At 36.9% G+C, this 16,952-nt stretch overlaps 1 protein-coding gene across 1 annotated transcript in view; it reads left to right on the top strand.

Annotated features, from left to right (window-relative positions):
• Nucleotides 1–239: 239 nt before the first annotated feature.
• The window catches only part of CWC22 (CWC22 spliceosome associated protein homolog), a 61,551-nt gene continuing 44,838 nt past the window's right edge, over nt 240–16,952 (top strand). Inside the window, exons 1-2 of the mRNA XM_037740058.1 lie at nt 240–528; nt 12,306–12,444. Coding sequence (XP_037595986.1) covers nt 12,418–12,444 — 27 coding nt within the window. The 5' untranslated portion in view covers nt 240–528; nt 12,306–12,417. The remainder of the gene's footprint in view (nt 529–12,305; nt 12,445–16,952) is intronic.

Raw genomic sequence — 16,952 nt, 5'->3', positions numbered from 1 at the left:
CAAACTCTATTATAAAGTCTCAGGAAAATCTCTTAATATTTTCAAGGAAAAGTGACAACTGACTGCTTTAAAAAAAAAATTTCCCCTAAATGCAGAGAAATAGTTTTAGATTAAAGTAAATTCGGCTAGACTCTAAACACTATTAGGCTGCCGGTGAGCACTTTGGATGTTACTCGTAGGCGCCCATCTGTATGAACTACAATTCCCATCTTACACCGCGCCCTTCCATGCTAAACTACAATTCCGCTTTCGTCATTTCCGCCAACACAAGTGCTGGATTTCGGACTTTGTAGTTCATGTCAACTTCTCTTTTTGTCGCCATTTTGGTAAGAAGACAGTGTGCCTGAATCGACCACTTTGACTCTGGTATTATGATATGGTATTTGAAATAAGTTAAAAGGATAACGTGTCAAGCCAGTTGAGCGTCAAGTTTTTATGTATTTCACTATCCGCATTCTTCCTACTGTCGGTCGTCGGGAAAAGGAAGTGACGTACGTCCGGTGTAATGGCGGCGCGGTGGAGCTCTAGGTAATTATCCAAAGTCCGTGGAGGTCCCGCAGGCAGCGAACCGGAGTGGGGGTGGCGGGTCGCTGGATCGGGTGGGAAGTGAAAGAGGCGCAGGAGCGGGTGCGGGCTCACTGGTACCGCTGTGAGCGGCATTGGAGTGCGCGTGGCTCGCTTCCCGCCAGGCACTGGCCCGCGAGGGGGGTGTGAGAGCGGCTGGGGCCGAGGAGTCAGAGCTGGTGGGGAGGGAATAGGCTGTGTCAACTCACTCACTGCCTGCGCCGACCGGCCGACCTTCCTTGTGAGATTCTTGGAGCTATCTGAGGTCCTGCACCAATCCTGGTGCTCTCTTGTTTCGTGTGCAGTGTGTTTTGTACTTAGAGCCTCTGGAGTCATTTGGGCTTGCGAAAGCTCCTTTACTAGTGCCCAGATCCCCGCGCCAAGGGAGTGGGATTAATGAGCTGTAGTTGATTAAAAGTTAGTTGTAGTGCTTGCACTCTCATGCCTTTCCGGCCTTATATCCTTTTGACTATTTGTGTGAAATTTCATTAGTGGCTTCTCCTTCATTTATTTGCCCTGTAAATACTGATAAGTTCTAGTGTTTAGTTTTGAAGACGCTTCATTTCTCCTGTGTCCTCTTCATCTATCTGTCATCCTTTATCCATCTCTAGTGAGGTAATAACTGCCAAACTTGGCTTTCCAGTCTCCACCTCTCTAACGAGCTCTGGGTCCTACAGTGCAGCATTATATAATGGAAATATAATAGTTAATTTCACTGAGTTTAACTGCAGAAACCGCGGTACCTATTTCTACTTAATCTTCACAATTCTTTTGAGGTAAGTGGAGAAGGCAGGATTTGGAGAAAGGCTATTCTAGATGCAAGAATTAGCTAAGAGTTTCCTTTGCATTTTTAGGTGTGCAGAGACTCGAAATAGATAAACAAGCAAACTTGGTCCTCAGCAGATCAGTTAACCTAACTCTTACCTGTATTTAGGATTGCTTGGAAATTCAAGAGTTAACATAAATTATCCTACTATGGAAGGGCAGATTTAAAATTCGCATTAAAAGTGTGGTTTTGACCAGGAGAAGCATTGTAACAGGCAGTATCAGTAGGAGGAGGAAACTCACTTGTGTTGGTCCTGGGTGATGGACTAATAGACCAAATATTTCAATTTTATTCGGCTGTTAGTAGGTCTGTCACATGGAGCAAGTTATCTAAGGTCTTTAGTGTCAGCTTCATCATCTGAAAACAATCCAATTACCTCAGCTGTAGGTAATAATACAATACCTGCCTCATTGAATTGTCTTTTTTGGAGTTTAAAGAAAACTAATGCTGATGAGGCACTCAGCACAGTGCCTGATACACTGTGTTAGCTTTATATTATTTTAAGTTACTGTGATGATACAGTTGATGAGTTCTCTCTGTGCCTCCATTCTTGTTCTCTGGTTCTGAATGTTGCCTTTCCACCTGTAAGTGTCCTCCTAGTTTTAAGTGTCCATGTCACTTTTATGGAGTCTTTCCCAACTCAGTTGACTGCGGCTCTGAGACTGTCTTAGTTATAAGTTAAAGGCCAAGAACTTTGATCTAATATCCTGGTCTCGTGCTTCCAAAAATGTGGTCTCCTAAATCAGCAGCATCATCTCCTTGAAGCTTGTTAGCAATGTAAATTGCTGGGCTTCACCCCAGTTCTGTTGAATCAGAAATGTGGAAATGGAGTCCCAATGATTTTATTTTTGTTTGTTTTTCCAAAGCATTCCAGTGATTCTCATGCCAGTTAGTTTGAGAACTTGTGATCTAGCCCATTCTTTAGGGATAGATCATACTATGGTTCGTCCTTCCCCTGCCCTCAGAATCAGGTTTGATGCCCTCCTTGCTCCAAAGCATTTGATCCGTGGCCAGCTAGTATTTATTATTATGACACCACATCCTTCCCTGCTTTGGATAGGTTATCTTCACTCACTTTTTGGAGTTCTGACACTTCCTAGACTACTTAATTCTTTTTTCTAAGCCAGCTTTCTTAGCTCTGTTAGCTTTCCCAGCTGCTGAATTTTTAGAAATTAATGCTCCTAGTGGGGCGCGATGGCTCACACCTGTATTCCCAGCACTTTGGGAGGTTAAGGAGGGTGGATCACTTGAGGTCAGGAGTTAGAGACCAGCCTGGTCAACATGGTGAAACCCTGTCTCTACTAAAAATACAAAAAAATTAGCTTGTAGCACCAGCTACTCGGCAGACTGAGGCACAAGAATCACTAGAACCCTGAAGGCGGAGGTTGCAGTGAGCTGACATCGCTCCACTGCCGTGTAGCTTAGAGGACAAAATGAAACTCTGTCTCAAGAAAATAAAAGAAGTTAGCTTTCATTCCCAGTGCTTGTACATTGTTGAGCAACCTACCGTGGCTTGTACCTGAGACCGCCCAAAAGACAACAGTGACACATATTATATTTCATATACCCATGCCTTAACTTGAATAATATTTTCAATTTATTGTCCACCTGTATTTAGATGGAATTTTGTACTACCTGTCATATCCCTAACTTGGTCATCGTTTGTTCATGGTGCCTGGAGCTAGTCCAAGAAAGAAGTGGCTATTGGTAATACATCTGATCCCACTGATAACTTTGAAGGCTTCCTTGTTGAATTTCCCTGCTTTTCTGTTTATCTGAGCATGGGAGGGTGGTGGAACAATAAAGCCACAGAGCATACTAGTTTTAGCAAACTCCCAGACTTATACTTTTTCTCAGTATATACATTCCCAAGTGGACATTGGAAGAGACATTTGAATGCCTATAACAAAGTGCAAACTGTAAGCATGGATTAAATCAAGCCTTTCCTATATGTAGTCAAGTTAGTAAGTCTTTCCCAGTGAACAGATACCAAAAACGGGCTATGGGCTGCCTTGGCCTTGGGACATATTAACTTCTGGAGAATGGATTAGGTAGTGGGAAGGAGGAACTTAGTGGTGACTCATGTTTAATCTCTCAGTCTAACTTATAAATTGGTGGAGCTAGACGGAGTTCAGCACTTCCACCTGAAAAGTTGCCTTGTGAGTCCTTCCTAAAATAGTTGATCAGGATAGCTTTATTTTAGACCTGGCTACAGGAGCCTCTGTAGTAGAATGCAGTGCTTACATGTGTAGGGGCTAAATTTCTCTATGGAGGCCAACATCTCCAACTTTTCTTTAAACCAGGGTGTGGTTTACTTAGTAGTTTTCTAATTAAATAATCAGAAAGGTGACTTTCAAAGCTGTGCCATGAAAATTGGCAGAATGTATTCACCCATATACTTAATTAGGCAAGCTGAGGAGCAGATTTGGGGGGGGAGAGAGTGGTTTGAATGTATGATGAAGGCATATGGCATATTCAGTAATTAGGCTTGATTTTGTAAGTTGAAAGAACTGCACCTTCAGGGCTGGATTTCCTCTTTCGGTGCCTGCAAAGGAACTAGTATTTTTTTCATCTCACTCAGTGAGGAAGTGTTTTCAAGCTGCTCCACAGGTTAACATGGAATGAAGAACTAATAGGGGGTGGCATCTGATAGTGCTGTCTTGATGCACTAAGACTTGGAAATCTTAGTATTTCCAAGAAGTAGGAGTTAAAAGGCGAGACAAGGCTGCTGTTGTATTCCTTGATGAGCAAGTTGACAAAATGGCGTTATAGGGAGTTCTTTGTAGGAAAAAAAATAGGAGTAATCAGCAGAAATATACACTCCCCATTTTTTATTTAATTTTAGGGTTGGAACTTACTAAGTAGCAGACACTGTCCTAGGTTCTGGATATGTAGCAGTGACCAAGAACCTTGAAGATCCAGTGTACTCATACAGAGCCTTTCATAGTTGAGCTTAATGAATCTTGCATGCTCCTTCTTATTCATATACACCCTGGAATCCCCAAATTCTCTGTCTCTGAGTCTTTACACATGCTTATCTGTCATTTCCTGAATGAACTCTTTCCCCTTTCTATATGGATAATTTATACTTGTCTTTTAAGACTTAGCTTTAAGACCTACTTCTTTCTGTGTGTCCCGAACCCTCTTTTCCAGTTATACTTTATGACATTTTTGTAGCACTCAGACATTTTTAGACATTTCTTCTTTACCCTAGGACAGAGTCCTCAGTGCTTTGTGTGCTGTGTAAGTATGTATCTCCTGATTATACATAGGCACTGCCTTAAGTAAAGACCAGAGCCATACTTTGTTTCTCTTAGTTTCTTACTTCTGTATTTTCTCTGTAAACACTTATTTTTTCTTCTTTTACTGTTTTTTTTGGGGGGGATGGGATCTCATTGTGTTACCGGGAGGCTGGGACTATAGGCCCATGCCACTGCAACCAGCTTTTCTCAGTCACTGAATATAAATATCAACTATGACTCTTGCCTCATCACTTTTTTGGTCCTGTTTTCCTGTACAAAATTCTTCAATTGTTGTAACCTCACAAAGATAGACTCTTGTGCACAAATACAAACTTCAAAAAGTGAAGAAGGAAGCATTCAGTGAGTGATTAAAAGCACAAGAGCGATTTTTACCATAGGCATGTATTAAGTAGAGTGTTGAGGGTTACGGTACAGGTTTGAAATTTAAGATTTTGTTTTATAATTGTTGTCATTAAAATGGATATCACTGGGTCTGTTAAAACATCTTTTTTTTTTTTTTTTTCCCACCCCTCTGTCTTACTGTCTTAAAGTGTCTCAAAATTTGGGCTGTCTACTCTCGACACAGACTTGCAGACCAGTCAAATGCTTTTATGTTACTTATCTTTTACAAAAAGCAATGTCAGAACTACCTGCACAACTTCTAGCCCTGTACTTGAACCTGGGAATCTAGTCATTCAAATGATTATGAGTCAGAGAGCACACCTGGCATATGCAGTGACTAGGAAGCAAAACAGGGAGTACAGCTCTGCAACTCTTTACTTGTAATTCTTGGAGCCAGAGTATTTTGACTTCAGAATCTTGTAGGTTTTAGAAAAATGCAGCGCCTGTACTGCATATTAAGTAATCCCCCGTTTGGGGCCTGGAGTAACATCCTCTGATCAAACATTAATATTTCTGCATTGTGTCAAGTCAGATTCAGTGTCAAGTGAGTACATTTTGCTTTCAAGTGAGTTGCCACATGCTTAAGAAAAATCTTTGTATTTTCAGATTTTAGAATTGCAGATAAAGGATTGTCAACCTATACTGGTGACTTTTCTAGGAAGAGACAGGAGTATTTTGACCCTTTTATTTTCTTGAAATTGTGATTCAATGTTGACATCAAATTATGTATTCTTTTGCCTCACTTTATGTGGTATATCATGGAGCACATTTTTCACTAATATGTAAATATTTTTTAAAAAAGAAAAAATAGCAAGAAATGATTTTCCTAAACAAAGAAATGATCCTTAAGTACAGATAGGAAAGTACATAGCAATCTTGTTTTATATTGTTCAAGAGTGAAGCCAATCTGTTACTTCTGTATGTTTCCTGAGAAGGAAAATCCATTCCTTGGGGGCTTGGCTCTTGTTGGGGGATGTTCTGAGAATCCCATTATCTCCCTCCTATTATATTTTGGCGTTCAGAATAATTTTAAGACAGTTTTTATTTTTTATTGTGTAGTATTGCCACTTAGGTTTGGGGTTTTATATATATTTTTTAAATTTGAACTCTGTTATAATGTTTGAAATTCACCAAACCTGTTGTTACTATTTAGAAGCCAGAGGAGCCAATGAAAGGAAATTTACTGTTGATTCCCTCCTTTAGCAATTTTTTGATAGTATGCTTCAGCAAGTTCCTCTAACTTGGTCTGAGAACACCGAAGTGACAATGGTAGAAGTGTTTTGCTACTGAAGTCATGTGGAAAGCAGTGCATTTCAGCCATTAGTTGAATATTTTCTCATTTTCTTAAATTTTCAGATAATTGCAGAATTCACAATTTTATAGCTTCTAGTTAACAGTCTGAAGTACTTCTTATAAATGTTACTAAATAGTTTGCTTTCTAATGCCTGATGAAACAGAGAGAAAAAACTCTCATTTTTTTAATAGTGCTCTCATGAGTACTGTCTCTACTATTGGAAAATAACCTCCTTTTTCAGGAGAGCAGGTGTGGTTTTGTTGAGTTGCTTTCTTGTGAGAAGGGGAAGGAAATTTAATAATTCACCATAAAATTCACATAGTGATGCTTAGAAGAGCAGAGAGAGCTATAAACTCTACATAAATCACTCTATTTCAGGAATTTCCAATTACTCTGAGTATTAGCATGCATATGTTGAACTCAGAATTTCAGAAGAGGCATATTCTGTATAAATCTGGACAATGACAATATTCTATTCATTTTTTTTTTAGAACTATGATAGCAGTCTATTTTACAATGTTGTCATTTTCACACTTACATTTTGAGACATGGAAATGTAACAGATTGTACTTTATTGCCAGAAATTATTTGCTGATGAAGGGTGAAGGGGAAAGATGATACCAATCAGAAAGAAAACTCATTAAATTTAAATATGTAAGGTAATTTGAAATAAAATGCACAGAAATTGCTAGTTTTAAAATGTGTAAGTAGGTTGGGAAGAGAGACTGAGTTTAAGACCCCAGGGGACAAGCAAAGGAAAATGCCAAATCTTGTGCAATGAGTCAAGTGATTTTTTTTTTCTCATAGTATACCTAGTCACAATGAATTCTAGGTATGCTAATTAAATAAAGGAATCCTTAAAATTACTATGACTGAAAAGAAGTAGTGTTTTGTTCTATTAAATCACAGTCTTTGCTGTCTGGAACTTTGAACAAATAGATCAATTTAGGCTAGGATAATTTTCTGGATAGTAGAGTCTGTACTTGTTTACATTTTATAATGTACCATTTTAACTTCATTAGCATTGGTGTTTTCATTGGGACATGATATTATATGGCTTTGGCATCAGATAAACCTGACTTTGAATTTTAGCTTCTGCCATTTACTAGGTATAATTTACTTGGACAGATTGCTTGAATTTGCTATACTTCAGTTGTCCCATTGAAAAACATGGCTAAAAAAAATCACCAGAGCTGGGTAATTATGAAGATTGAATAAGATTGTGTAAGTGATTATAAATTGTGCCCATAATTTCTCAGGTTTAAAAAGCACTTCTTACATGTGAATTATTAAGAATTAATATATTTGGAATTTCTGTGTCCCTTTCCAATTGATTTACGACTAAGTTCTTCACTATAAAGTAGATAGGCTGTGGGGTCTCCATATTCTGGCTAAGTGGCTCATGATTTGAGAACAAATTAAGAACCAAACTTTCTTATGTAGAATTGAAAAGCTGAGGAGACTCAGGGAAAAGTTGGATTTTAGAATTACCTTGGGAATACTTTCAGAAAGCAAGTATGCACAGGTCTTTTCCTTACAGTTTCTGCCCATTTTCTGATTCAGTAAGTCAGAGGTGGGCCCCAATGCATATACAAGTAATTCTCCTCTCATGCATGTGTCCATGATTCAGGTCGTTTTTAATATAGTGATATCTAACTATAGTTATATACTGTTAAGTAGTGATTTAAAACTGACATGTAGGAAAAAAGCCCAACCTGTTACCTTGTTTGAGTGGCTTAGTGTTTTCCTTATTATAGACTTGCTTCAATACTTCATGTGAATAGGAGATTTCGTTAGGGTAGTTCGTTGTTGCCTATCCAATGCCTAGAAAGATGCTGGGCAAATAATAGAAATGCTGTATTATTTGTTGGGGAACAAATGTATGTATAGGTAATACTGGGTTTAAAGGTAATAAAGGATATATTAGAAATGATAAATGGTTGTGCTAGTAGAGGTGGGGAAAAAATACCAATATCTTTGAGCAAAAGTAAGTTGAGTAAAGTTTTGAATTTTATGGCTCTCTATACCTTTATAGCCATAAAAGCAGGACCTTTGGAAAGAGTCATGCAATTTGGTTTCAACAGAGTCATCTTGTTGAATCCAGCTAAGGGTTATCCCTATAGGGATCTCCTCCTGAGGTGAGAGAGGGGTAGCCTCTGTTTTAAATATTTTTAAAAATTGTATTTTAATTTGTAGGCTTTTACACTATATTTTGTACATTTTTTTTTTTTTTAGTCATTACTCTAGGGAACAGTATATATATCCTTAACTTGTCATGTGCTACTTAAAGTCAATATTGTATCACCTCACAAAAGATGTAGAAACCTTGCATAGCGTAACTCCATTTTGACTGCTAATTCTGTATACCACATATATATATATGTGGTATATATATATATGACGTCAGCAGTAGTTTGAATTGTTATTTTCTGTGTATATATATATGTACTCCAGCTACATATATTCTAATCCCTCAAGACATATTTTTTGCTGGAAGAGTCCTGTGTGTTTTAGATAAATTAAAATAAAACAGAGTCTTTTGTATTTCCGGAGAAAGGTATCATTTCCAGTATTCTTCATTTCTTTCTGAAAAAGTTTCCATCTAGTATCATTTCCCTTTAGCTTGAATAACTTATTTTAGCGTTTTGTTTTGTTTTGTTTTGTTTTGTTTTGTTTTTGTAGTGCAGGTCTGCTGGTGATAAATTATCTTAATTTCTCTTAGTTATTTTGTTGGTATGTTTAATCAGTAAATGTCTTCCTTGTTTCTTCCTTTAAAGATTGTTTTTGCTGGATTTATAGGTTAACTGGTTTTTATCTTTTAACACTTTTAAAAATTGTTTCACCATTTTCCAGTCTCTATAGTTTCTTTTTCAAGTTTACATATATATATATATATATATAAATTATATATATAAATATAAATTTTTAAAATTTATATATATATAATTTACCATCCTTACCATGTTTAAGTGTACAATTCCGTGGTAATAAATACATTCATGTTCCTCTTCATCCTCTACATCCCACTCCTGTTTCTGGCCTCTGATCACCACCAGTCTACTTTATCTTCATGAATCCACTTTTTTAGCTTCTGCATATGGGTGAGGACATGGTCTATATAGTTTCTGATGAGACGTCAGCAGTAGTTTGAATTGTTATTTTCTGTATATAATATGCTGTTTTTTTCTTTTGCTGCTCTCAGGATTTTTCTCTTTATCCTTGGCTTTCGTTAGTTTTATTATTAACCATTAATCATTCTACTGTTAAGCATATTCAGTGAGTTTTTTATTTCATATATTTTTCAGTTTTAAAATTTCTGTTTGATTCTATTTTATCATTTCTCTAGGCTGAAATTTCCCAGGCATATTTTCCTTTGCATTTTTCCATATGTCTTAAAAACCCTGCTTTAAAAATCTTATATGCTAATTCCAGGATCTGGGTCATCTCAGCATTGATCAGTTTTAATCATGTTTTCCCTTAAGATTGGACCACAATTTTTAAATGTTATTTTTAATTGTCTCCTGGATGTTGTTATTTTTATGTTACAGAGACTTTGGTTCCCTTACATTCCTCTAAGGAGTGGTGACTTTTTGGGCAACTAACTTGGTTGGACTTAAATTGCACACTCTAGTCTCTTGAACAGCAGTTCAAGTCTTAGTTCAGTTGTTGGCAGGCATCTGTCTTGTACATGTGTTGGTTCAGAGGTAGTTAGAGATGTGGGAACAATTTATACCCAGCATATGGGGCTTCCCATCACTCACTGTCTCCCCTCCTGGATTCCCCCTCAGTTTCCAGCAGCTGTGGTTGCCTCAGACTCTGTCCTTCTGTTCTTCAAATGAGAATGGCTGTAGCTTTTCATCCGTTTTAGCCACTCTTGCATTGTACAGACTGCAGCTTGCCCTCAGACTAAAGCTGTATTAAGTGGAATAACTCACTCAGGTTGCTCCTTTCTCCAGGACATCTACTCTCCTTAGACTCAGCCTGTTTTTGTTGATTCTCCAGTGCCTTCAGGTGGTTGTTGTGTGTTTTGTCAGGAGTTTATGGTTGTTGTCTCTGAAAGGATTGGGCTCAGTAGGAACTTCCTAGCCATTTCAGAAGTGGATGTTCAGTTACCCTTTTAAAAAATTTGTTCAGAGGTGCCTCACAGACTACCCAGTGGCACTGGGAACCAAAACACCCTTGTTATTTAAGTTCTTACAGGAAAATAATGTAATTATTGTGTGTATGAAACTCTGAGTCTCTTTCCCCTTTGAAACACATTTATTATTTAACTTTGGATAATATAGAGTTATTAAGATAGTAACTCATGTGTGATATCAGAATAGACTGTTTAAGGTAGAGGGGCATGCCTCTCCTCTCTGCTACTGTCAGAGTCTGATTTTATGAAATGTTTTACACAACTTATTCTGGACTTTCTCAATTAGTTATCTAAGTTACAGCATCCAGTAGGAAAAGTTACTCTGAAACTGAGTTCAAACAGTAATATCATAGTTGTGAGCCTGGTAAGGTCCTAGATAGACTGGTCTGTTATATGGCATCAGGTTTAGGACCAGAGTAATCTTTAAAAATATATATAAGGAAAGATTTGGGGAGAACTTGCCAGCTAAAGACAAGGCTGAGCTTTCCAATCTACTGCAATAATAATTGAAGAAAGAGCCTGTTAATCAGCATGTTGTGTAAAGTTACACACATTTATCTGCTTAACTGTAGGCTTCACACATAAGCAGTGATGTGCTTTAGATTGTAGTTATATTTTATAGAATGGTAAGTTTGCCTTTACTAACCTTGACACCATGCCAACCATTGTAATAGAAACATTACTTGACTTAGTAATTTGTATACATCCCTGTCTGCATCAAATGGTAGCAGCTCTGTATCACTTTGTAATGTAAAGACTATTTCTATATGTGTTCTAGTGAGAGGAATACTTAACAGGGTGTCCTTATGATAGGTTTCTAGTTGTAAGTCTAACTGGTATTATAATTTAGCTATTATGATTATAATTGGAATAGCTTATCTGGCTTTCAGTGTTCTCTTTAAAAAGAAGGAATTGGACCAGATAATCTGTTATACCCTTTCTAACACTGAAATTAATTTTTTTCTAGTTGTATTCAGTTATTTTGGTACTAAGTACATTACTTTCTCTGCAGGCTCTATGTCTTTTAATCCTTTTTTTTTCTATTTTATTTTTGGGATTTTATTGCCTTAAACTATAAACCATAGAGATACGTACTTCCAATAAAATACTCAAATGGAAGTTCTTTGTGAACATAAGTATCAATTTAGAATCTTGCAGAAATTACTAAAATTTACTTAGGAGAATATTAAAAGACAGCTAAAGATTTTAGGTTTAACGCTGAAGACTAGGTTTATTCTGAGCCAGATACTTAGTTCTTATATGTGCATATATCTGAAGCTTTGTGCCATTAATAGATCACATTGAAACATAATTGTTGTAGTTTAGCACCTTAAATTTCTATGTGGATTATATTTCTTTCTTAATTATTATTATTGCAAGGATATAGGTAGGGCATTTCATTCTTAGTCTATATAGAAACATTGGATTTTTATGCTGAGTTTATATAATTTCTCTTCTGTCATTGTTTTCTCAATTTTTTAAAAATAATATCCCAATACTATCTTATGATGTAGGTGTATATCTTCCTCACTGTGAGAACATTTTCAATAAAAAAGTTATAGGCTATCTCTTTTTAAATTAACTTTTGTTCCTCTTAGTCCTTAGAATATGACCTTCTGCTTGCTCTCTCATTCATGGATTTTTTTTTCTACTAGTATATGTTAGGTATACATTATTATGTGTAACTACTTAAGGATTTTTAAAATTTTTATTTAGTTATTATATTTGTTTATGGATTAAGAAAAATAAGGGGGTTAAATGTTCATTTTGTAGAAAAAATATGTCTCATTTTACACACTTTATTGGTGTTAACAAAGCTGTCTTTGGTATATTATATAGGTGATATTTGCAGACAGAAAAAGTACACTGTCAAGGAATTCAGAGCATTGAGTACTTGTTATTTGGACCAGTTGGAGGAGTCTTTGATTTATTGGACCAACCAGCAACAGAAATGAAAAGTAGTGTGGCACAGATAAAAGTAAGTGTTCGAAACTTAAAATAGAGGATGTAAGCTTATAGTTGACTACCTATTCTTTAAATACAAATGCATTTACGTAATTAGGACAGTAGAGCCAGACAGTAGAGTGGCACTTAGGCTGGTACAAAAGTAATTGCAGTTTTTGCAGTTTTAAAAACCACAGTTACTTTTGCACCAACCTAATACATCCAACTTAAATAATTTTAAATGTAGATTCTTAGCTATATGGAAGCAATAGTGTGCAAGAGGGCAGTTGAGAGAACATACAGGTGTGTGTGTGTGTGTGTGTGTGTGTGTGTGTGTGTACATGCGCATGCATGCATCAGTGCCTGCATAAATCATGTGAGTGATCAGACACTGCAGGGAAATTTCTGCCTATCTGTTTACAATGTGAGCCTTTTGTTGCATATTTCTTATGAATAGATGGGCTCTTTATTCTTTGCTGTACTTTAGTGTACATTCATTTATTCAACAAATGCATATTGAGTTCTAATGATTGTTCTAAGAACTTTGAACAAAATAGTGAATAAAACAAATCCTTGTTTTCATGGAGTTTACATTATAGTTGTTGTGGGAAGGAGACTAAATTATAAACTTGATAAGTAAGTTGTATAGTATGTTAGAATGTTAAGTAATAGACTTGTGCTATGGAGAAAAGAAATAGAATTAGGGTAGTTGGGCTCAACATTCAGGGGTTGCAGTTTTTAATAGAGGGGTTAGTAGGGCCCATTGAAAAGATACCCATTTGAGCAGAGACTTGAAGATGTGATAGTTAACTATGCCGATATCTGGGAAAGAGTGTGCTTGGCAGGAACTGCAAGTGCCAAGGCAAAGAATCTAGAGTGAGTGGGGCAGGTATCAGAAGGGGAGGATTATAGGAGGTGAGGTCAGGGCAGTAACAGGGAACAGTAATTCCATCTGCTTTCAAAATTGTTTTGCCTGTGAGTAAACTTGGCAGGTGAGCAAACTACTCAACTTCCTTTTCTTTTCAACTGCATATATTTACAACCAAGTCATCACTTTTTGGGCCATGGAGTCAGTAAAGGGGGAACTGTGTTTTTATTTGATTATAACTGTAGGCACTCCTCCCTTCCTCTCCTCTACCAGCTGTGTACCCCTAAAGTTCCTTCTTTAAAGAGAAGCAGTAGATTGCAGGCTCCTTGACAGTAGGCCCTGTGGTAGGTGCTTATTAAGCTGAACTGATAAACTTGTAGAGTAAGGCAGCCTCTGCTGTCATCTTTTCCAGCCTCTGTCAAGTGTGAGAAGACACTCACCCACCTCTCTGCCAGGTAGACATCCAGCCTCTGCTTGGTGTGTGTCTCTTTTAGCATGGGGCTCACAGTTTCTTAAGGTAGTTCCATCTGTCAGTAACCCTTGTATATTGTTCTTAAATCAGCCCTTTTGGGACTTGTACTCACTGGTCCATTGTTACTTAAACAGTTAATTTGTTGAAGACCCAGTAGCGGGCAGATTCTATGTTAGGAGCTGGGGACGTAATAAAAGAAAGGAGACCTTGTGCAAAACTGGCTCTTAACAGAGCCGTGTTAGACAAGAGCACTCAGATCTTTAGATTAAGGCCTTTTACTCAAAGGGAGAAATGTATAGCCTTTCTCAGAATCCTCTTTCAGTTCCTCTTAGCCTCTGCTTCTCCACGCATCCCTCATGTGGTCCTGATGGGTCTCCTGTGGCATGTTCCCCACCAGCCTGGGAGTGCGTGACTTCATTTAGCATGCCCTTCACACTCAGTGGCTTGGCTTTCCCAGCCAACTCTTTGGTCTGCTTCCATTTCTCTCCTTTCTGTTAGCCACAACAGGTCCACTAGCTGGGTTGATGCTCATTCTTACTTTAGGTGACACTCTGCTCTTTCCTTGATGTTCTGAGGACTCACCTGTTAGGTTCATAATGCTTCAACTGAGAATCCCCTGTTTTTCCCTTGAACTTTATGGTAGCTTCCTTAGCGAGCTCCCTACCTCTTCTAGCCCTTCCTCCCGTCTTCTCTTAAAGTCTAGTGGATCCTGAAAGCCTCTGGATTCAGGCTTCTTATTTCTCTTGTCTCCTCATACTGCTGTCTCTATGTTGTTGTAGACTATGAGTGATTGCATGATATCATCAAATTTGTTTTGCTTCATGAACAGTTTAGAAAAATTTTAAAGGTAATTCTGACTGTATAGTATTTTCAGCTACTGCACTGACTTACAATCTAAAGTCTGTGATAAAAGAAATAGGGAAATTCAGGTTCTTAATATTTGAATCATACCCGAAAGTAATTTTTAACTTGATGAAATTCTATTCATCTACCAAAGCCAAATTCAAGTCCCCGTTTTCCCACTTTCATTCTTCAGCACCCTGTGCCGCAGTGATTATTTCCTATTCAAGATCTCCTGTTAGCACTTACTATGTGTGCCAGTCATTTGTTACTTGACCATATTTACGAAATCTTTCTTATTCACGACTTCAATACTTTTGATCTCTTCCTCTTGCTCACAACAGATGTTGCGGAGATGTGTTAAAAATCATTAGCACAGAATTGAGGCCTTCTCCTTAATGTAATCAGAATAATTTCTTTGCCTTGTAAAGAGAAAGGAGGCCATGCAGTTTAATGTTCTCTGTCTCCTCCCCTGTGTTCTCCCCTCCTCCCCTTCTTCCTCCTCCACTTCTCCCTCTTTCTCTCCCTCTCTAATTCTCTTGTACTTTCTCTCTTTCTTGGGAACTTACAGTCTAATGTGTTTAATTGTGGAAGTCTTTATAAGCCCCTCCTACAAGATCATAAGCTCCTTGGCCTTTCTTATCTATTGTATCCTTCAGAATGTCTACACTGGAAGGACTGTGTCTTATAATACATGATCATATAAATATTGTATTTTATGTTACCATTGAATTGAGTGAATCTTGTGCTCTGTGTCTGATCTAAGATCTTTATGTGAAGTTTTATAGAAACCTATATCATACATTGAACAATTCTATTTCACTGTGTTATAAGGGAAATAATTTTTAAAACTTTCTTATATTAGAAACAGAATTTTAAGACGGTTAAATTTAGTGCAAAGTAACAGCTAAACTACGGTTACTTTAGATTATCAATTCTGATTACATGCTTATTCATCTATATAGATTAGTTAGTGGATACTGTTCAAAAAGTTCAATAGTTAATGAGACTGTTTTGCAGTATACTTGTGATCATGTTAGACTCAAACTGCTGTTAATTAGTCAGTCATAAAATCAGAGGAAGTTGGATCTTACATTTCTATTCAGAATAATTTCTATTTTAAAAAATATATATTTTTTTTATTAAGGAGGCAAGCATGCAAGTTTGCAGAACATTTATTCATTGTTTGATTTAGTTTATCTTAGATTTCAAGATTAAAGTATGTAAAATGCTATTTTCTTTTCAGTATGGTTAATTAATATTACTTTAATTCTTAAAAAAAAAAAAAGGCTTGTCAATATTTGAATGTAGACCAGTTATATAACAAATTTTACCTATGTGCAGAGGTAAACATTTTAATTCCTTAATGTATTTAGATTTTTAAATTAGGATATACTCCCAAACTGGATGGTTCATATCTCTGTCTCATGTCAGTCTCATGTTACATGAAGTTACTTATATGTATCCTGATTGTTTTTCAAAGGATTTGGAATAGGACGTATACCTTAAAAATAATGTTGTTTGATTCTGTAGTGCCTACAATAGTATAATATATATCAGACACTCAAATGATGTTTGTTGAAAACAAAAATGAGTTTTTATAAACATGTTAGAGTCAGTTTTTTCCAGCTGTTCATTTTACCCTGTACTAAGGTTGTGGTTTTCATAAGCCAAAGGAGAGGTGAGGTAAGCACAGTATCAGGGCGAGAGGATCACTGGAGCCTGGGTGATTGAGCCTGCAGTGAGCTGTAATCGTGCCATTGTACTACAGCCTGGGCAACAGAGCGGGACCCTGCCTCAAAAATAAAAATTGTAACTATTACATAAAAATAAAATATGAACTAGATGTCATTGATAATTTGAGAGTTATCTTTTTCTACTTTGAGTTTTTTTGGCTAGAAAGAAGTATTTGGTCCAGCAAAGGCATAAGAATGATGCAATGGACTTTAAGGACTCAGGGAAAAGGGTCAGGGAGGGTGGGGGGTGGTGGTGAGGGATAAAAGACTATGCATTGGGGTACAGTGTACACTATTCATGTGATGGGTACACCATAATCTCAGAAATCAGTGCCAGAGAACTTGTCCATGTAACCAAATACCACCTGTTTCCCCAAAAACTATTGAAATAAAAAATAAAATAAAAGGAAATTAAAAAATAAATAAATAAGTATTTGGTCCATAATGGAAACAGGTGCCTGCCACAGACAGGCTCATCTGGATGGTCTGAAATTTTTGTTTTATAGACTGTTTAGGTAACATGAATTCTTCTTAATGATTTAAAAAATGTTTTGATGTAATATCTGAAGTACTTCCAACTTTCTGAGACATGTATTTCAGCCTCTTTTTTTTTTTTTTTTTTTTTA

Source organism: Cebus imitator, unplaced genomic scaffold (assembly GCF_001604975.1).
Source record: "Cebus imitator isolate Cc_AM_T3 unplaced genomic scaffold, Cebus_imitator-1.0 Scaffold78, whole genome shotgun sequence".
In the NCBI taxonomy this organism is placed as follows: Eukaryota; Metazoa; Chordata; class Mammalia; order Primates; family Cebidae; genus Cebus; species Cebus imitator.
This window is presented reverse-complemented; position numbering and strand designations above follow the sequence as displayed.